The 14,942-nt window shown below is 31.3% G+C and overlaps 1 protein-coding gene across 2 annotated transcripts; it reads right to left on the reverse strand.

The window, feature by feature from the left end:
• Positions 1–651: 651 nt before the first annotated feature.
• LOC7480613 (scarecrow-like protein 6) lies at positions 652–3,847 on the reverse strand. Of its 2 annotated transcripts, XM_024595776.2 has the most exons (3): positions 3,528–3,847; positions 2,673–3,273; positions 652–2,564 (listed from the first exon to the last, which is right to left on the reverse strand). In XM_024595776.2, exons 2-3 carry the CDS (start codon positions 3,268–3,270, stop codon positions 1,063–1,065), a joined length of 2,100 nt encoding a protein of 699 aa, XP_024451544.1. In that variant the 5' UTR covers positions 3,271–3,273; positions 3,528–3,847; the 3' UTR covers positions 652–1,062. The 2 variants fall into 2 exon arrangements, with proteins under 2 accessions (XP_024451544.1, XP_024451543.1); XM_024595775.2 differs by having other exon boundaries at positions 2,673–3,847.
• Between the last annotated feature and the right edge of the window lie 11,095 nt (positions 3,848–14,942).

Below are 14,942 nucleotides of genomic sequence, written 5' to 3' on the forward strand. Positions count from 1 at the left end.
TCAACATGGCTTTTATCGTATAATAATGCGATTGGTGTTCAACTAAAGTGTATTCATTGATGAGGATGATGGGAAAGCAGGACTTGAATAATCATGCAATGGTCCAATGACACGACGCCCCATGTGACTGACTCCATGGGAGGGAGGGATAAAGAAACCAAGGAAAAATAAAAGCAAATTCAGTGTATAAATAATACCAGGGAGGGTTATACTGAAAACATAAATATCACCATACGATCCTTGAGACCTTCGAGGACACAAATCTATAAAGCCTGGAAGACTGTAATCGAATTAACTAAATTTACTTTTATCATATTGGTAAAACTATAAAACTACATTTGCAAACTCATTTACAGATGCATCTGCTTTGCCCTAAAGCTAAGGCTACCGTCAACCGAGAACAAAAAGAGAACGAAACAATCCAATCCTGTAAAACTTTTAACACTAAATGGGGATTTGACGCATCCCATATGAAAAGAACATTCAGATTCTGATGACACTAACCAAATATCATGAAAGATTTTGATCGCCTTGGCCAAAGATTCTAGTGATAGTTTTTGAGCGCAGAGCTGATTATTTCATGTGGCATACTACTACAACATCAATGATGCAGGTCAGTTATTGAGATTATACGAACCATTGTCTCGATGCTTTCTTAAACTAAATCATGTAAGAATATAATCACTTTGAACATCAGAAACAAGAGTATCTGCGAAGAGAACTAGCAAACTCTGGACAAGTCGTTAAAACTTAACAGAAGATGAGTCATGAATCAAATCGAGGAAAAAACCTACTTCAGCAAAACTGCCAAAGATGCACAACAAACAATTACCACCTTAAAACCAGCTATGAGCAGATAACTGAAGTGACAGCAACTGAGAACTGTACACCCATCCAGTTACTAAAATCTTCAGTTTCTTGATGGGAAATAGTAGGCCTAGAGCACATAGACAATTGGCGAAAGCGAACCGGAGAACAAAATTCAAAAAAGATTAGAAATTAAACGGGGGGTTATGAGCTGTGCACCTTTGAACCAACATCCAAAATGCTAATTCTCGTTTCTTAACAGCTCCAAGCAGAAACTGATACGAGGTCCCTCTGTTGCCAGCAAAGAACAAGTGAAGACTGCTTCTTTTCAACATGGAAACCCTTAACAGGAGTACGTTGCACCAAACACTCAGCTTGTGACTCAGTAAAGTTACTGAAAGTCAATGGAGTGAAACCAGACTGCAAAAACAGACTCCTCCAAGGGGTCGTCCTATCAGAGCAACCATGTCGACCCAGTACCATTCTTTCAATGCATGGTTGGACCAAGAACCTCTCAATCTTTTGCAGTATATCTAAGTTCACATTCACAGCATCAAGTGATTCAAGCAGGCTTGTATAAGATTGAATGGCATGATTTATATGGTGAGCAAATGGGAGATCACTTCGGTCACAACCACTGTCCAAAGAGACCACAACTTTGGGCGAGAGCTGCTTTACAAAGCGAAGCACAACAGGAAGAGTCGATGGGTAATTAGAAAAGACGCCAAGTGGAAGATTCACAGCAATTACTTCCTTGTCCAATGTGCAAAGAGTCATTGGCCGAGAAACAGAGCCCAAGGATTCAAGGCTTAAAATTTCAAGCTCGAATGGCATGTTGATTTCACTAGCAAAGATTCTTAAATTTTCTTGAGTAAAACCAAGCTCAAGCTCAAGCTCATCATGTGAGGAAGGAGAAACAAAAGCAGTGATTTTAAGAGAAGGGGCGCCTCCATTCCTCAAAGCCAGTTCTTGCATAAGAGAAGCCCACTGCCCACCATACCCAATATCAAAATCAACAACGTGAATTCTCTCAAACCCCTCAAAAGCCTCAAGAAGGGCTTGGTTACAAGTAAAATTTGCAAACTGAAGGATCGGTGAGATCTCAGAGAAGGATTTATAAGCACCAATCTTGAAAATCGGGTTATAAGCAGTACCAATAGAGTTGTTATTGTTCATATTGAGAAGTAATTGCAAGGCCTCCTTGAAGTAAAAAGCAGTCCTTTGATAAGGCTTACCGATTGGAACAGAGAGCTGGTGATTGAGCCGCGCCAATATCCCTTGCGCAAGTACCGGATTCCCAGTTTCGATCAGCTCTGCTGCTTCACATATCGGGTTTATTATTGCGTGTTGAAGCTGCTGCTGGTTTGCCAATTCATCAATTGCAATTTTCTGCTTCGTAATCATTCCCTGCCTTTGCTGCTGCATCATTTGAAACTGATGATTCTGCTGCTGCTGCTGTTGTAGCGGAAGAAACAACTCTGGAGGCCTCAAATCAAAGACTTTGGGCATATAATTGGCTCCAACATGCCCAGAATTCAGCCTTTTCAATGGCGGTGGTGATAAGAAATGCAGGTTATTATGATGCTCTTCTAATTGTGCATATGACAATGGCAAAAGCATAGCTGGGTTTTGCACAAACTGATGTTGATTTTGGTTGGTTATCGCCCCAGGATTCAAAATCTGAGGCTTCTCGTCTTGATCAAATGATGCCTGCTGCTGCTGGTGTTGCTGAAACAAACCTGGCAAAAGACTGATCCCTGAAGTAAACAAAACAGGATTTGGTGTTGGGTTTTGGTGAAGTACACAACCAATACTAAAAATTCTAGTAACTTCGTGGTTAACCAGAGGGGAATCAAGAAAAGTACCATGGATTGAAGAAGGGTCAATATTGTTGTTGTTGACAACCAAGTTGGCACTTGCAGTACACATATTGGGTACTTCAAAGCCAAAAACTTGATCTACCACGCCGAAACCTGATGCATTAAGCTCCGTATCTTGAGACCTACTTCCACTTTGTAACAGCTTGTTAAGTCCTAAAGCTGGGTCCTCGATATCACCCATAATTAGCCTTATTATGGACTGTTCTTGACTAGGAGACCCTGACAACACACTCTCCCAGTCCTCCATTCCAAGTTGCGGTCCGCATTTTTCATCTACACTAGGGCTGCTTCCACAAGCAGCTGCGACGTCGTTGGTGGTTTCGGTGGAGGCTCCTCCGCCGCCGCCACCTCCGCCTTGAGAAGAAGACAGCGTTGAGGAGGATGTTGGCGGGCTTTGTCTACTTATTGTGTCAAGCACAGATGTGGGCTCAGTACTGCCCACAAGAAAACCACAACTTTCTTTGCTGTCGTTGTTTTGCCACTTGTGGTGGTGTTGATGGAATGGATCTGGAGAGGAAGTAGTAGAAGAAGAAGAGAAATCCGGCAGCCCCTTCCCTTGAAAGTTCTCAAAGGGTAGGGGCATGGCCTTCATTTAACAAAATCAACAATAAGAAAAAAGAACTGAATAAACCAAGATATCTCCAGTTTATTTTCAAGAAAATCAAGAAACTACCCCACCCCACCACTACCAGCTACGACTAACTCTTTCAGAGTTTAATACTTTGCCGAGGAAAGGGGGTTAGTTGCAACAGGAGACAAAAAAAAAAACTTTTAAAATCAAAGTCTGATTTTTTTAGAGGAGACAAGTTGTTAGTGATAAAGCTTGGAGAACACACATACAGAGCTTAAAATAAAGCTTCTCTTCTTCTTCTTCTTCTTGGACACTCATCTAGCTAGCTCATTTTTGGTACCATCTTTTATCTCCATGGTTATTCCAAGTGAGTTATCTTTGCTGGGTTTTTTGTGTTTTTTTGCTTTCTCTCTCAGCTTCTTCTTGTCTTGCCTTTCTGTTGTGGCTTTGCCGTACTCCGTCCTGCTCCTATTTTCTGCCGTCGATGCGTGCGAAACGTAAAAGTGGTAAAGTTCTGTTCAATGCCCTCTCTCCCTCGTCTTGTTGTATCTCTCTCTCTCTCTCTCTCGTTTCTTTTTTGTTTCAATTTTATTTTTTAATTTGTGCAATATATAATTTTTTATGTGGCTTTTGTCTGTAGATTGTAGACGTGGTTATCTCTCTTTTGGGTTTTCTTGTTGATCGTTACCCCACTCTCACTTCCATCGCGAGTGTAAAAGAAGAAGATTAGCTTGAAAAAAATAAATGAATGAATTCAAGAAAAAAAAAATGGTAATGATTTCGTCAGCATGTGATTATGATTATTATAAAAAAGTGAAACAGGATATTTAAAATCAATTCTCTCGTCATGTTTAATTTAAAATTAAATGATAGATAAATTAAATTTATATATTTTTTAAAAATAAAATTTAATTCATTTTATTTTATATATTATTTTTATTACTTTCATTCATGTATTATCTTTATTATTTTCATTTTATTTCTTAAAGGATCTTTAAAAATAATTGGAAGATGAGTATTTAAGAAAAACTAGTTTTAACATTAAATTTTATTTTATTTTAATTGTAAATAAAAGGGGTTGGTTTATAATTTACTTTTATATTTTTTAGAGGTTGAATTATATTTTGAATTCAATTCTTGATACTAGAAATAATTCTAAACATTATATTATAGTAAAAATTTTTAATTAAATTCAATTTTGAAGATTACAAACATGCTATAAACAACATATTTATTATAGCTGAAACATTATGGATTCATATTCTCACACTTCATTCATTGTGTCAATTTTTTTTATTTTCTCCTTAAATTTTATTTTAATTGATTACATCTTTTTATGTCCAAATTAAAGTTCAATTACTTTAAATTTGTTGGGCAAGGACATGATTAAAAGAAAAGAAAATAAAGTAAAAAAAAAGGCATATGAATTGGGTGGCAATTTCAAAAATAATGCATAAAGGTTCACTTTGGCCATCATACCTTTTAAATTATAAACTTTCAGTCCCTTGATTTTTTGAAAAAATTAATTTTAGTCCAAGACTTCATTTTCCCTATCTTTTTAGTCTCTTGTTTGAAAGATAAGTGAAAATGTAAACAAATTCTAGTGGTAGAGAAATAAGTCTCGGTTGACACCGATTTTAACCATGAAAAAAAATTAATTTTAGTGTCAATGAGTTTTATTTGATAAGGAGAATTTATCATGTATGTTATTTGCTTTTTAATTTGCTTGAGATTATAGATTTGAGCTTAGAATTTTTTTAGGTTGATTTTGGATTTTTAAATCGCTTAAGATCATATATAGGTTTATCAAAGTGTGTAGTATATTTTATAGGTGTTTTAAGTAAAAACAAATTATAAAATAGGTTGTAGGTTAAAACCATCAACCTTAATTTTCCAACCACTATTAAGGTTAGAATATGGATAAAAATAGGTGGCACGTTGTGTGCCTTTATTATAAAAGAACAATTAGAGCAGAAGGCATTACCAAATAAAAAAATGTAAAGTATCCAGCATGCGGGTGCACCCTTTCAAAATGAACCATGTAAGCGGGTTTGGCTTGTTAGGCTTGCATCCCTGAACCTTTTTTAGACTGTTTATTTAGCCCTTTTAAAAAATCTAAATGTGCGGGCCTGTCCCCTTGGACCTTTTTTATCTTTTTTTTTTTCGCTTTCAATTTTATTTTTTAGTTTTGGGTATTTATTGAAATTTTTATTGGATTTTTTTTCAGTTTTTATAAATTTTTATGATTTATTTTTAATAAAATATGATTTATTTTTACTTAGTTAACAAATATACTTTCAAAAAAAAAATCTGATCTTATAAGGCATTTTTTCCAGCATCCTTACTTCAATTTTTTTAAAAAACTTTTATTAAAGTTGTTTTGCTAAATAAAACATATTGGTTTCAGAGCTTATAGTGCGTGTTTTGAGATAAAATATTTACATTAATATCTATTTTTCAATTTTTCAACTTATTATTTGACTAAATATTGTTCGGGTTTTACTTGGATTTCACATAAAATAATAGCATTTTTTTTCTAATATGTGCAACATTGCATAATATTTTTTTCAATTGATTTTATGTGTGTGTCTATTTTTATTATGATTTGATTAAATAAAAAATTAATTTTAATAAACAAAGTCATTAAACAAAACAGGGTATATGGCTCATATTGCAAGAGTAAATACCCTAATCTATATTTATTTTTTTATTTTTCTAGTTCTATCTTTAATTATCGTTAATACTTTTTTATTTATTTATTGATACTCATTGTTCTCGATTTATTTAATTAAATATATGTATAAGCGTTTTGATTTATATTTAGGATTTAAAAAAAAAACACATTGAAAACACTTGTAGGTATCTATTTTTTTTATTGGAAAAAAAATTATCTACCCGCTACCAAGCACATATCAAATAATTATAAGAGTTTATTAATTGGCACATTTCCGGTTCATTGATATTCTTCTAAAGCAAAGGGAATTAGATTTTCATCGGCAGTTTCAATTTTGATAATGTATGGTTAGTTCATTTTTCTTCCTTTAAAAGGAACTAGATCTTAACTAAAAATTGAAACTTTGATAATATATATATATATATATATATATATATATATATATATATATATATATATAATTTCAACCATTAACTGAATTTATTTCTCTTAATATTTAACTAATAACTGAATTCTTCTAAATATTATGATTGTTTTATGCCTTTTAATATGTAAATAGCATTATCTTTAAAGTATTATTTGTTTTATTTTAAAAATGTTATTTACTTTCATTATAAAAACAGATATTACTGGGTTGAGACAAATATATACTCCCAAAATTTACAAATATTCCAAGTCTTGCATAGCAAAACAAAGACTCTTCTAAGAATATTTCAAAAAAAACTTATTGAATCTTGTGTAAAAAGAGAAAAACAAAAACAAAAAATCCAAACAACCAAATTAAAGACTTATAATAATAATGCTGAGTGACCAATGATTAATCAATTAATAATAATTTTTACAATAATTAAAATGAAAGAACAATGCTGATTATTATCCAACAAACTATTTACAAGATTAATGGAAAAATGAATAAAGTGTACATGTAAGAATGATAAAAATCCAAGTTGTTGCTTGTGACATGTATGTTCGCTATCTTTATGTATATCATCTAGTTATTATTAATATTATTGGTATGTATTTTAGCACGAAAAGTTATTTGAAAAGCACCCATAATCATATGTCAAAAATATCAGCATGGTTTGTATATATAACAGAAAAACATAACAGTTAAGACTCCTATAAAAACTCAAGGATTTCACAGTACGACCAAAACAGGACCATCGAAAGGTAACCCAACAGCATGGACACCAAGAAGTGAAGATTTGAGGAGAACCCAGATGACAAATATGAGAGGAAAGCCCCTGAAAGGGCAGCGTACAAGTGCTTGCCAAATGGACTCAGCACGAATCGGTGGATGAAACTCACTGGAATCATCACTACAAAGCATAGAAGAAACCTTAACACTGGGACTGAGACCCCGATTGTCGCAGCCATGGATTCCATCTCCAAACCCTTTCTACAACAGTTCTCAATTTCTCAAATCTCAAACCCATTGCTAGGCTTGTTTCATTGGACTTGATTTTCACACACAAATTCAAAATAAATTGAGACACAAATTCAAATAAATTGAGACACAAATGGTGATAATACAGAGAGAGAGAGCAAGCGAACAGACCAAGCATTTTGTTTTCCTGCAATTTATTTTCCCTATGTACCTCTTCCCGCAGTTTTTATACCAACATCAAATAACGAGTGCTACAGTGCTCGCTATGGTAGCAAACACTGTTCACTAAGCTAGAGTAGAGAGTCTTTTCGAGAGCGTGGGTGCGACGGAAAAAGAACCATACTTGCTAGCTATTATAGCTAAAAAGCCGTGATAAAAAAGCATGGGTGTGTATGCTCCAAGTAGCTCCAAGAACTGGCCAAATAGAGTTTGTGCAGGATTTTGTCCATTTAAAAAAGATTTCATGAATAACAACTAGTTTTCTGAAACCTCTATAAACATCTATCTTTTCCATGCATTTTAACATGAAGAGCTTGTAAGAAAGAGTGAAGAAATCTTTCTTAAGAGCTTTGCTGGTTATATTCTTGCATATTGTTCTATAATGCTTTAAGCTTTATTTGATTTGTTCTCGGGGTGATCATAATTATCTAAGTTACTGAACTAATCATTATAAAGGTATGAATGGCACCACATCAATATTACAAAATACATGGTGTGAGTAACATCGAATAACACTCGGGCCAATGACGAGATTTCCTTGAGAATTGGGGTAAAATATTTTAAAAAATATAATGCAACAAAAAATAATGATTGAAAACTTTCATGCCAATAATGATTGAAAACTTTTGAATTTAAAACAAAAAATATTAACTTTACCTTGAAATCAAAGAAATTAAAACATGTGTAAGGGGATTTTTATTCCTTTCACTATGATTTATTTTTTGTTATTATTAATTTAATGAAGAGCTTATATAAATTAAATATTATTTAAATGGAAAAGATTATTGGTGCATACTAATGACTTATGCAGCTCCTCCTAATGGATAAAAATATTTTTTTTTATTGAAAGTGTTATTACGTTCTCTTTCTGTAAGTATGGTATATATCGGTGGCAGCATAGTAATTTGTTATCGAAGAAGCTTTCTTTTCCTTCTTTTGTCTTTCACCTCCCTTGAAAATCATTACTTGATTATTTTTGTTATTGATATTTCAACTTTAGTTTTTTTTTAATTTTTGTTATTAAACCTTTTATAAAAATTTATTTACTTTTAATTTTATCCTTCATCCTAATTTGTCATTTTTTTTTCAATTTGGTTCTTATTCTTTTTATTTTTATTTTTTTCATGGACCTTTTGTAAATGTTTTATTGTTTTCAATTTCATACTTCAATTCAAATTTATAGTATATTATGTTTTTCAATCTGGTCTTCATTCTTAAAATTATTTTTCTTTTTAATTTCACCCCCTAATAGAAAATTTGTAATTGCCCTTTAATTTATTTTTTATTTTGATCTTGATCCTCATTTTTTTAATTGTTGCTTTTTATTTTGGATCCTTTTATATATTTGTTTTTTTTCCTGATTTCATCATTCAAGATTTAATTTGTTGGGAATTGGACTTCATATTTTTCCGTGTATGTTGCTTTTCGGTCAAATGATACAGGTCACGGTTTTGAAAAGTTAATGAGGGTTATCTTTTTTTGGCTTGTTTTTTATTTATTTTATTGTTTAACATTAATTTTATTTATAAAAAATTGGTTTTGTTGTTCTCTTTTATTTATTTTTTATTGGATTATCTCGATCTCATGATTTGAGATGTGAGTTTGGCGGTTTAACTTGAACTAACTCGACCCTTATTGCTCAAATTAAATGTCTATCATGTTAATTCAAATTGACTTAATTTTTTTTTCCTTTTTATCTAATTTTTTTGTTTTATATTTTAAGTATCCGACAATTAAACTATATCATTTTTTGTTCTTGAAAAAAAATTTATTTTCCCGTTATTGTCATGTTTTTTTGAATAACGGACTAAATTTTATAGAAAGAAAATTTTAATGCTCGACACAAAAACTTTCATGAGTACCACGACCATTAAAACCACAAAAGAAAAGAAAAGAGACTTAAATAAACTGTAAAAATGAAAATGTTTTAGCAATTAAATTAAGTTTTTTTTTCCTATTTTATTTTTGTAGTAGGCAATAGAGGAGTACACTCAATGAGAGCGCGTGAGCTTCTCATTCTGTGTGCTCTCATGTTAATAATTCCTCTTACTCTTACAGCGACCAATGAGACAGATAAAAAGCGATGTAATTCAGATTGTTTTTGTAATTTATCCTTATTTCCATAATACCCTTACCAGCCTCGGTTTGCTACTTTGCTTACGAGGAAGGAATAGGATCGGTGAAGGAAGGGGTATTTAAGTAATCATGAGAAGCAGGTTCTGCTAGTCAGGATTTTGAAACTGAATCTGACTACACGAGATAACGGGGTTTTGAAAATATCGATACAAATTTAACGATTGAGATCTTTTTCTAAAGTTAAAAATGTGTGGATGTGATCTTACTTTGTTATTTATTTTTTTACATGCTTTGGCCCAAAAATAGAAAAATAATAAAAGAAAATGGAAAATCAGTTTTGGGTCCCAATTCCTCGGTAGGAGCAATGATTGAACAATGAATTAGAGGCGGATTTCGATGTATTTTTTAAAATAAAAATACTTTTTTAAAACATTTAAAAATAGCTTAAGCATTCCGACCTTAAATTATTTCTATCATATTAATTATTTTTTAAAATATTTTTATTTGAAAATATTTTAAATAAATATTTTTTTATTTTTTTAAAATAATCTTTTTAGTCACTACATAAAAAATCAAAAAATAATTATTTAAAAAAAATAAAAAAATGTGATTTGGAACGCAGGTGGCATCATAGCAACACTGATGCAATGATTCCATGACACGTCCCAATCTGACGCCAGGTTTCCAATGAACCTTTGTATCATAACGAGGAGTTAATTTAGATGCGCAGAGGGAATTGGAATTGAGAGTTTTTATCAACTGAATATCTTCTTGCCACGTCATTCTTCAAACCAGAAAACACAAGCCTCAACGACTAATAAAGGTGAGCGAAGAAGAGCCTTGGAGGGTGCGACGATTGGAGATAGAGACGATGCATTCCAGGCAAGACAATGTTTGAAATGGTTTCCAACCAGCCTTTCCAGCATTTTGTAGAATTTTTAGTTTCTTAGACAAGGGTTTAAGCATTATAAGATTATATTTTATTTAATTTATTGAACTTATTTTTGTTGATGTTAGATGACAAAAAAAATATTAAAAAAACTATAGATAAAAATATAAAGTAAATTTCTAATATTTTTATTAACAGCATAAAATTTATAAATCGAGGGTTTATAAACAATTCAATTCAGAAAATAATATAAAATATTGTAGGATGTAATTGAAAAGATAATTTAATTACTAGAATATTATTCTAAAGAAACTTTCAAATTAAATAAACTTTAAGGATGGTATTATAAAACGGAACAAGATAAGGTTCTGGTTGGATGAAAATAGATACTACATGCAAGATGATATTGTTGTAATTAACGGGGATTAGAGGAAATATAAATAGTGCAAGAAGCCACACTTGGCCGATACGAAGAAAATAGAAAGGGAAGGGAGGTTTCTTCATTTTTCTTCAAATTTCTTGAGTGAAACATTAAAAAAGGCATAGATTAAGGGGTTTAAAGAGAGTTTTAAGAGAATTAAACAAGAAATCTTAAGATTTTGCTGAATCTTAATGCTTGAAATTGAGGGTGTCGTCGAAGGGTTGGAAGGAGAAGTGGTAAATTGAGAGAGAAACTTGGGTTTTCTTGTAAACTTTACCTTGATTGGTTGTTATTAAGAGGTAAGAGAATATTCTATTTTCATGCTTCAACAAACTTGTGATATTTTTTTCAACTTGAGCATGGATGTTTATATTATGGAACCTAGGGTTTGTATGTTGGAAAGTTTAAAAGGATGAATGTAATTTATATGTTCTCGGACTTGTAAAAAGGTTGGGCTAAGTGAGAATTGTAGAACATTAGAAAGAATTCATGTCATCTCTCCAATATGCAAGTTTCGGCCTAGACTAAGAAATAAGGAATAAATTAAATTGGTTTAATTGTTATGAACATTGGGTTAAAGTGTTTTAGGATAGGTATAAAATGAATACAAAAGAGGCTAATTCTTACAAAAACTTGGAGAAAAACTCATTACCCTATTTAAGGCTAAGCACTGTATTGGTGAATAAAGAAAAATCTGAACTAGTTGGCTTAATTGTTATCATAATTGTGTTAACTTATGTCCATATGAAGTATCAAAGTGTAGAAAAAGAGAAGAAGAAGAAGAAGAAAGAATGGGACCTAAGGTTCGATCATAATAGGAGAAATTAGAGGTTTGTGGGAGCCAAAACAAAGTTTGTTCATTTATGAGTGTGTTTAAATAAGTGTTGATGTATTAAAGATGAATTGAAATTGATTTATTTAGTTTATCTAACTGTGGTTGAATTTCCAATAAATTTTAAATTTTAAATTTTAAAGTTTGGAAGACATAGATGAGATAAATGAGTATAATTATATAATTAAATTGTGAATCATGGAATGAATGTTGGATTGATGAAATCATAAATGTAGTATAATTTTGAAAATATAATAAATGTGAATACGGATAGGGGTAAATTAATGGATGGTTAAAAGCAAGAACCTTTAATAATCTGGCTTAAATATATTAGCATTTGTTAAGAATGGAATATGTATAATATGTTAAATGAAGAAAACAAATGTACTTGGATAAAACTTGGATTAAGTGGAGTAATGGTTTAAAAACTTGATCTATATAGATGTTGATGGTTGGATGCCTGTTGATATAGGAAAAGTCGCGAGGCTTATCTAGTAGCAAGGGACTATTACTCTAGCGCAGATATTGGATGTGTCTTGCACCTTTACTCATTATTAAATAGAGAATTCTTATTGATACAAGCAATTGTAGCTTTCTTTAAATGTGTTATTCATAATTGTATGTATGTTTCTATATCAATACTGGTGAAAACAATGTGAAAATGATGACTTTGAGTAGTACCTTGAGTGGTATTAATGACGTCAGCTTATTTAACGACTGAGAAATTTATTTGACTAGTATCTTCAGAGATACTAGTGACATTAGTTTATCTAATGACCAAAAAATTTGTTTGACTGATACTTGAGAGGTACTAGTGGTGTTAGCTTATCTGACGCATGAGAAATTTGTTTGGCTAGTATCTGAGAGGTACTAGTGGCGTCAATTTATTTCACGATCAAGAAACTTGTTTGACTAGTATCTGAGAGGTACTAGTGACGTTAATTTATTTGATGACCGGGAAATTTATTTGACTACCACCCTATGATGACAGTCATGTCAATTTGTCTGACGACCGAGTTTTTTTTTATTGACTAGTTATCCTGATGAGTGCTAATAGTATTAATGAGACTGATGACTGAGATGCTAGAGTTAATTAAGTACTTTAGGAAGTTTCGTGGCATGAGTAGAATTATTAAACGAATAATAGTATACCTTTGGCTAGAACTTAATAGACAAGATTAAAAAGTAATTTTAATTATGAATTACATGAATTAATTCCTTAACTCATTTATATTGTATGTGACAATGATTTTCAAGTACATCTCACTCGCGTGGAGCATTAGCCTTAGCGCTTTCTTTTGTTAGGTTCTAGTGATGTAATTATAGATTAGTTAAATCCACTTTTGTATTATTAAGTTGTCATTGGTGATTGTAATGTGAAGTAATCTAGATAAAGGTTGCTTATAATCTTAACCCTGAATTCTATATATTAAGTTTGAAATTGATATAATATTTATTTGTATTCATTAGATTAAAAGAAAAATACATTTAATTAACTTATGTTAATCCCTACGATTTAATTATGTCATTTATTTTGATGAAGTATTTTTAACACAGAAAATAAATGGATTGTAGAAGAGAATGCAATTATATTGCTATATGATGAAAGTTCAGGATGATTGAACTATGACTTGAGATTGATTGTGTGAAATTATTTACGATGTCAACAACTTGGTATGTTTTAAACAGGAAAAACTCTGCTGAATTTTTAGCATGGATCTATAGAAAAAAAATAATCATGGTTTATCCCTAATGATGAAAATGATCTAAATGTGTTTAAAAGTTAGGAATGTTATATCCCTCAATATTTTAGATTATTTTTTTTTTCCAGATTTGATCTTTATTTTATGGATTGCTATTTGTTTTGTTTTTAATCATTTTTTATTTGTATTTTTTTTTCAATTTTATCCCTTAATATTTTATTGATCAAAATTTTGTTAACCTTTTGGGTCACAAGTTTGAAAAATTTGATCGGGTTGGCTTGAATTGTTTTTTCCAGGTCTTTTTTTACAATTGATTTTTGCTAGTACCATCCTTTTATAGGATTATCTCGATCTAATGTGTCAGGTCACGAGTTTCGCGTGTTAACCTAACTTTACCCGAGGCAATTTATTTGTTGTTGTTGTTGCCTGATTTTTTTTTATCATATTATCAAATTAATCAAGGTTTAACCTGATTATCGAATTTCTCTTACTTATTTAAAAACATAACCATCTCCTAAACTTTTTTTCGGGGTTGAAAAAAAGTTTGGTCCGGCCTGTAATATCGCCCGGGCCATCAATCTAATAATTAACTATAAAAAAGTAAGCTATCAATATCATATCCGAGAAGAAATGAAATAATATAAAGTACTCGTTTGAGATTGTAGTAGAGATTGTTTTTCACTTGGAATGTATCAAAATAATATATTTTTTATTTTTAAAAAATTATTTTTGACATCAGCATATCAAAACAACAAAAAAAAACACATTAATTTGAAATTAAAAAAAATCAAAAAAATTTAAAAATACAATTTACTGCAATACCAGACTCTATCAAGCAACTACGAGTATTTACCAGAGGTCTAGTTTTTTTTACTTCCAAACAAAATTGCCCTTTCAAAAAAAAAAAAGGTTCGAACCTTGCCGCGCACAAAGAACCATGGGGAAACCACAAAAAAGGCTCTCGGATACAAAAATAAATCCAATTAAGATCCTTAAAGAGTATTTAGTCTCAATTGGGTCCTAAGGGTTTCATTTCATTAATCCTTGATGGAGTGCAGTCCAATTGATGAATCCATAGTTTTTAAACTCCCATCACTCACATGTTACGTTGGAGATGATATTTGTTTCCTTTTCTTGTCTCTCCATGCCTTCAACTCGGAGTCAGTACTATTAAAAATAACTTAAAATATTTTTTTATTTAATTTGGGTAACGTGTCTTAAAAATTATGAAAAATGAGTAATTTTCCAAGTAATTCAGGTAGTATTAAAAGAATTCAAGGTTACCTAAATTATATTATATACTATCTTTTTATTTATAATTTTTTTTACTTAATCTGGGCCAGTCAAAACTTTTGCTGGGCCTAATTTTAATTGATTATTTGTAATTTTTAGGTAAAAAATTAATGAGATGGTGATGACAAATCAGGATTCCTCCAAGTGCTCGGTTGCATAAAACAAACTCGGGTAAAAGGAAAAAAAAAAT

This window comes from Populus trichocarpa, chromosome 2, assembly GCF_000002775.5.
Source record: "Populus trichocarpa isolate Nisqually-1 chromosome 2, P.trichocarpa_v4.1, whole genome shotgun sequence".
Lineage (NCBI taxonomy): Eukaryota > Viridiplantae > Streptophyta > Magnoliopsida > Malpighiales > Salicaceae > Populus > Populus trichocarpa.

Coding starts and splice junctions, on each gene's coding strand:
- LOC7480613 (XM_024595775.2), bottom strand. CDS start 3,279: ATGAAGGCCATGCCCCTACCCTTTGAGAACTTTCAAGGGAAGGGGCTG. Junction 2,565..2,672: donor TGACCCTTCTTCAATCCATG/GTACTTTTCTTG, acceptor TGTTTACTTCAG/GGATCAGTCTTTTGCCAGGT.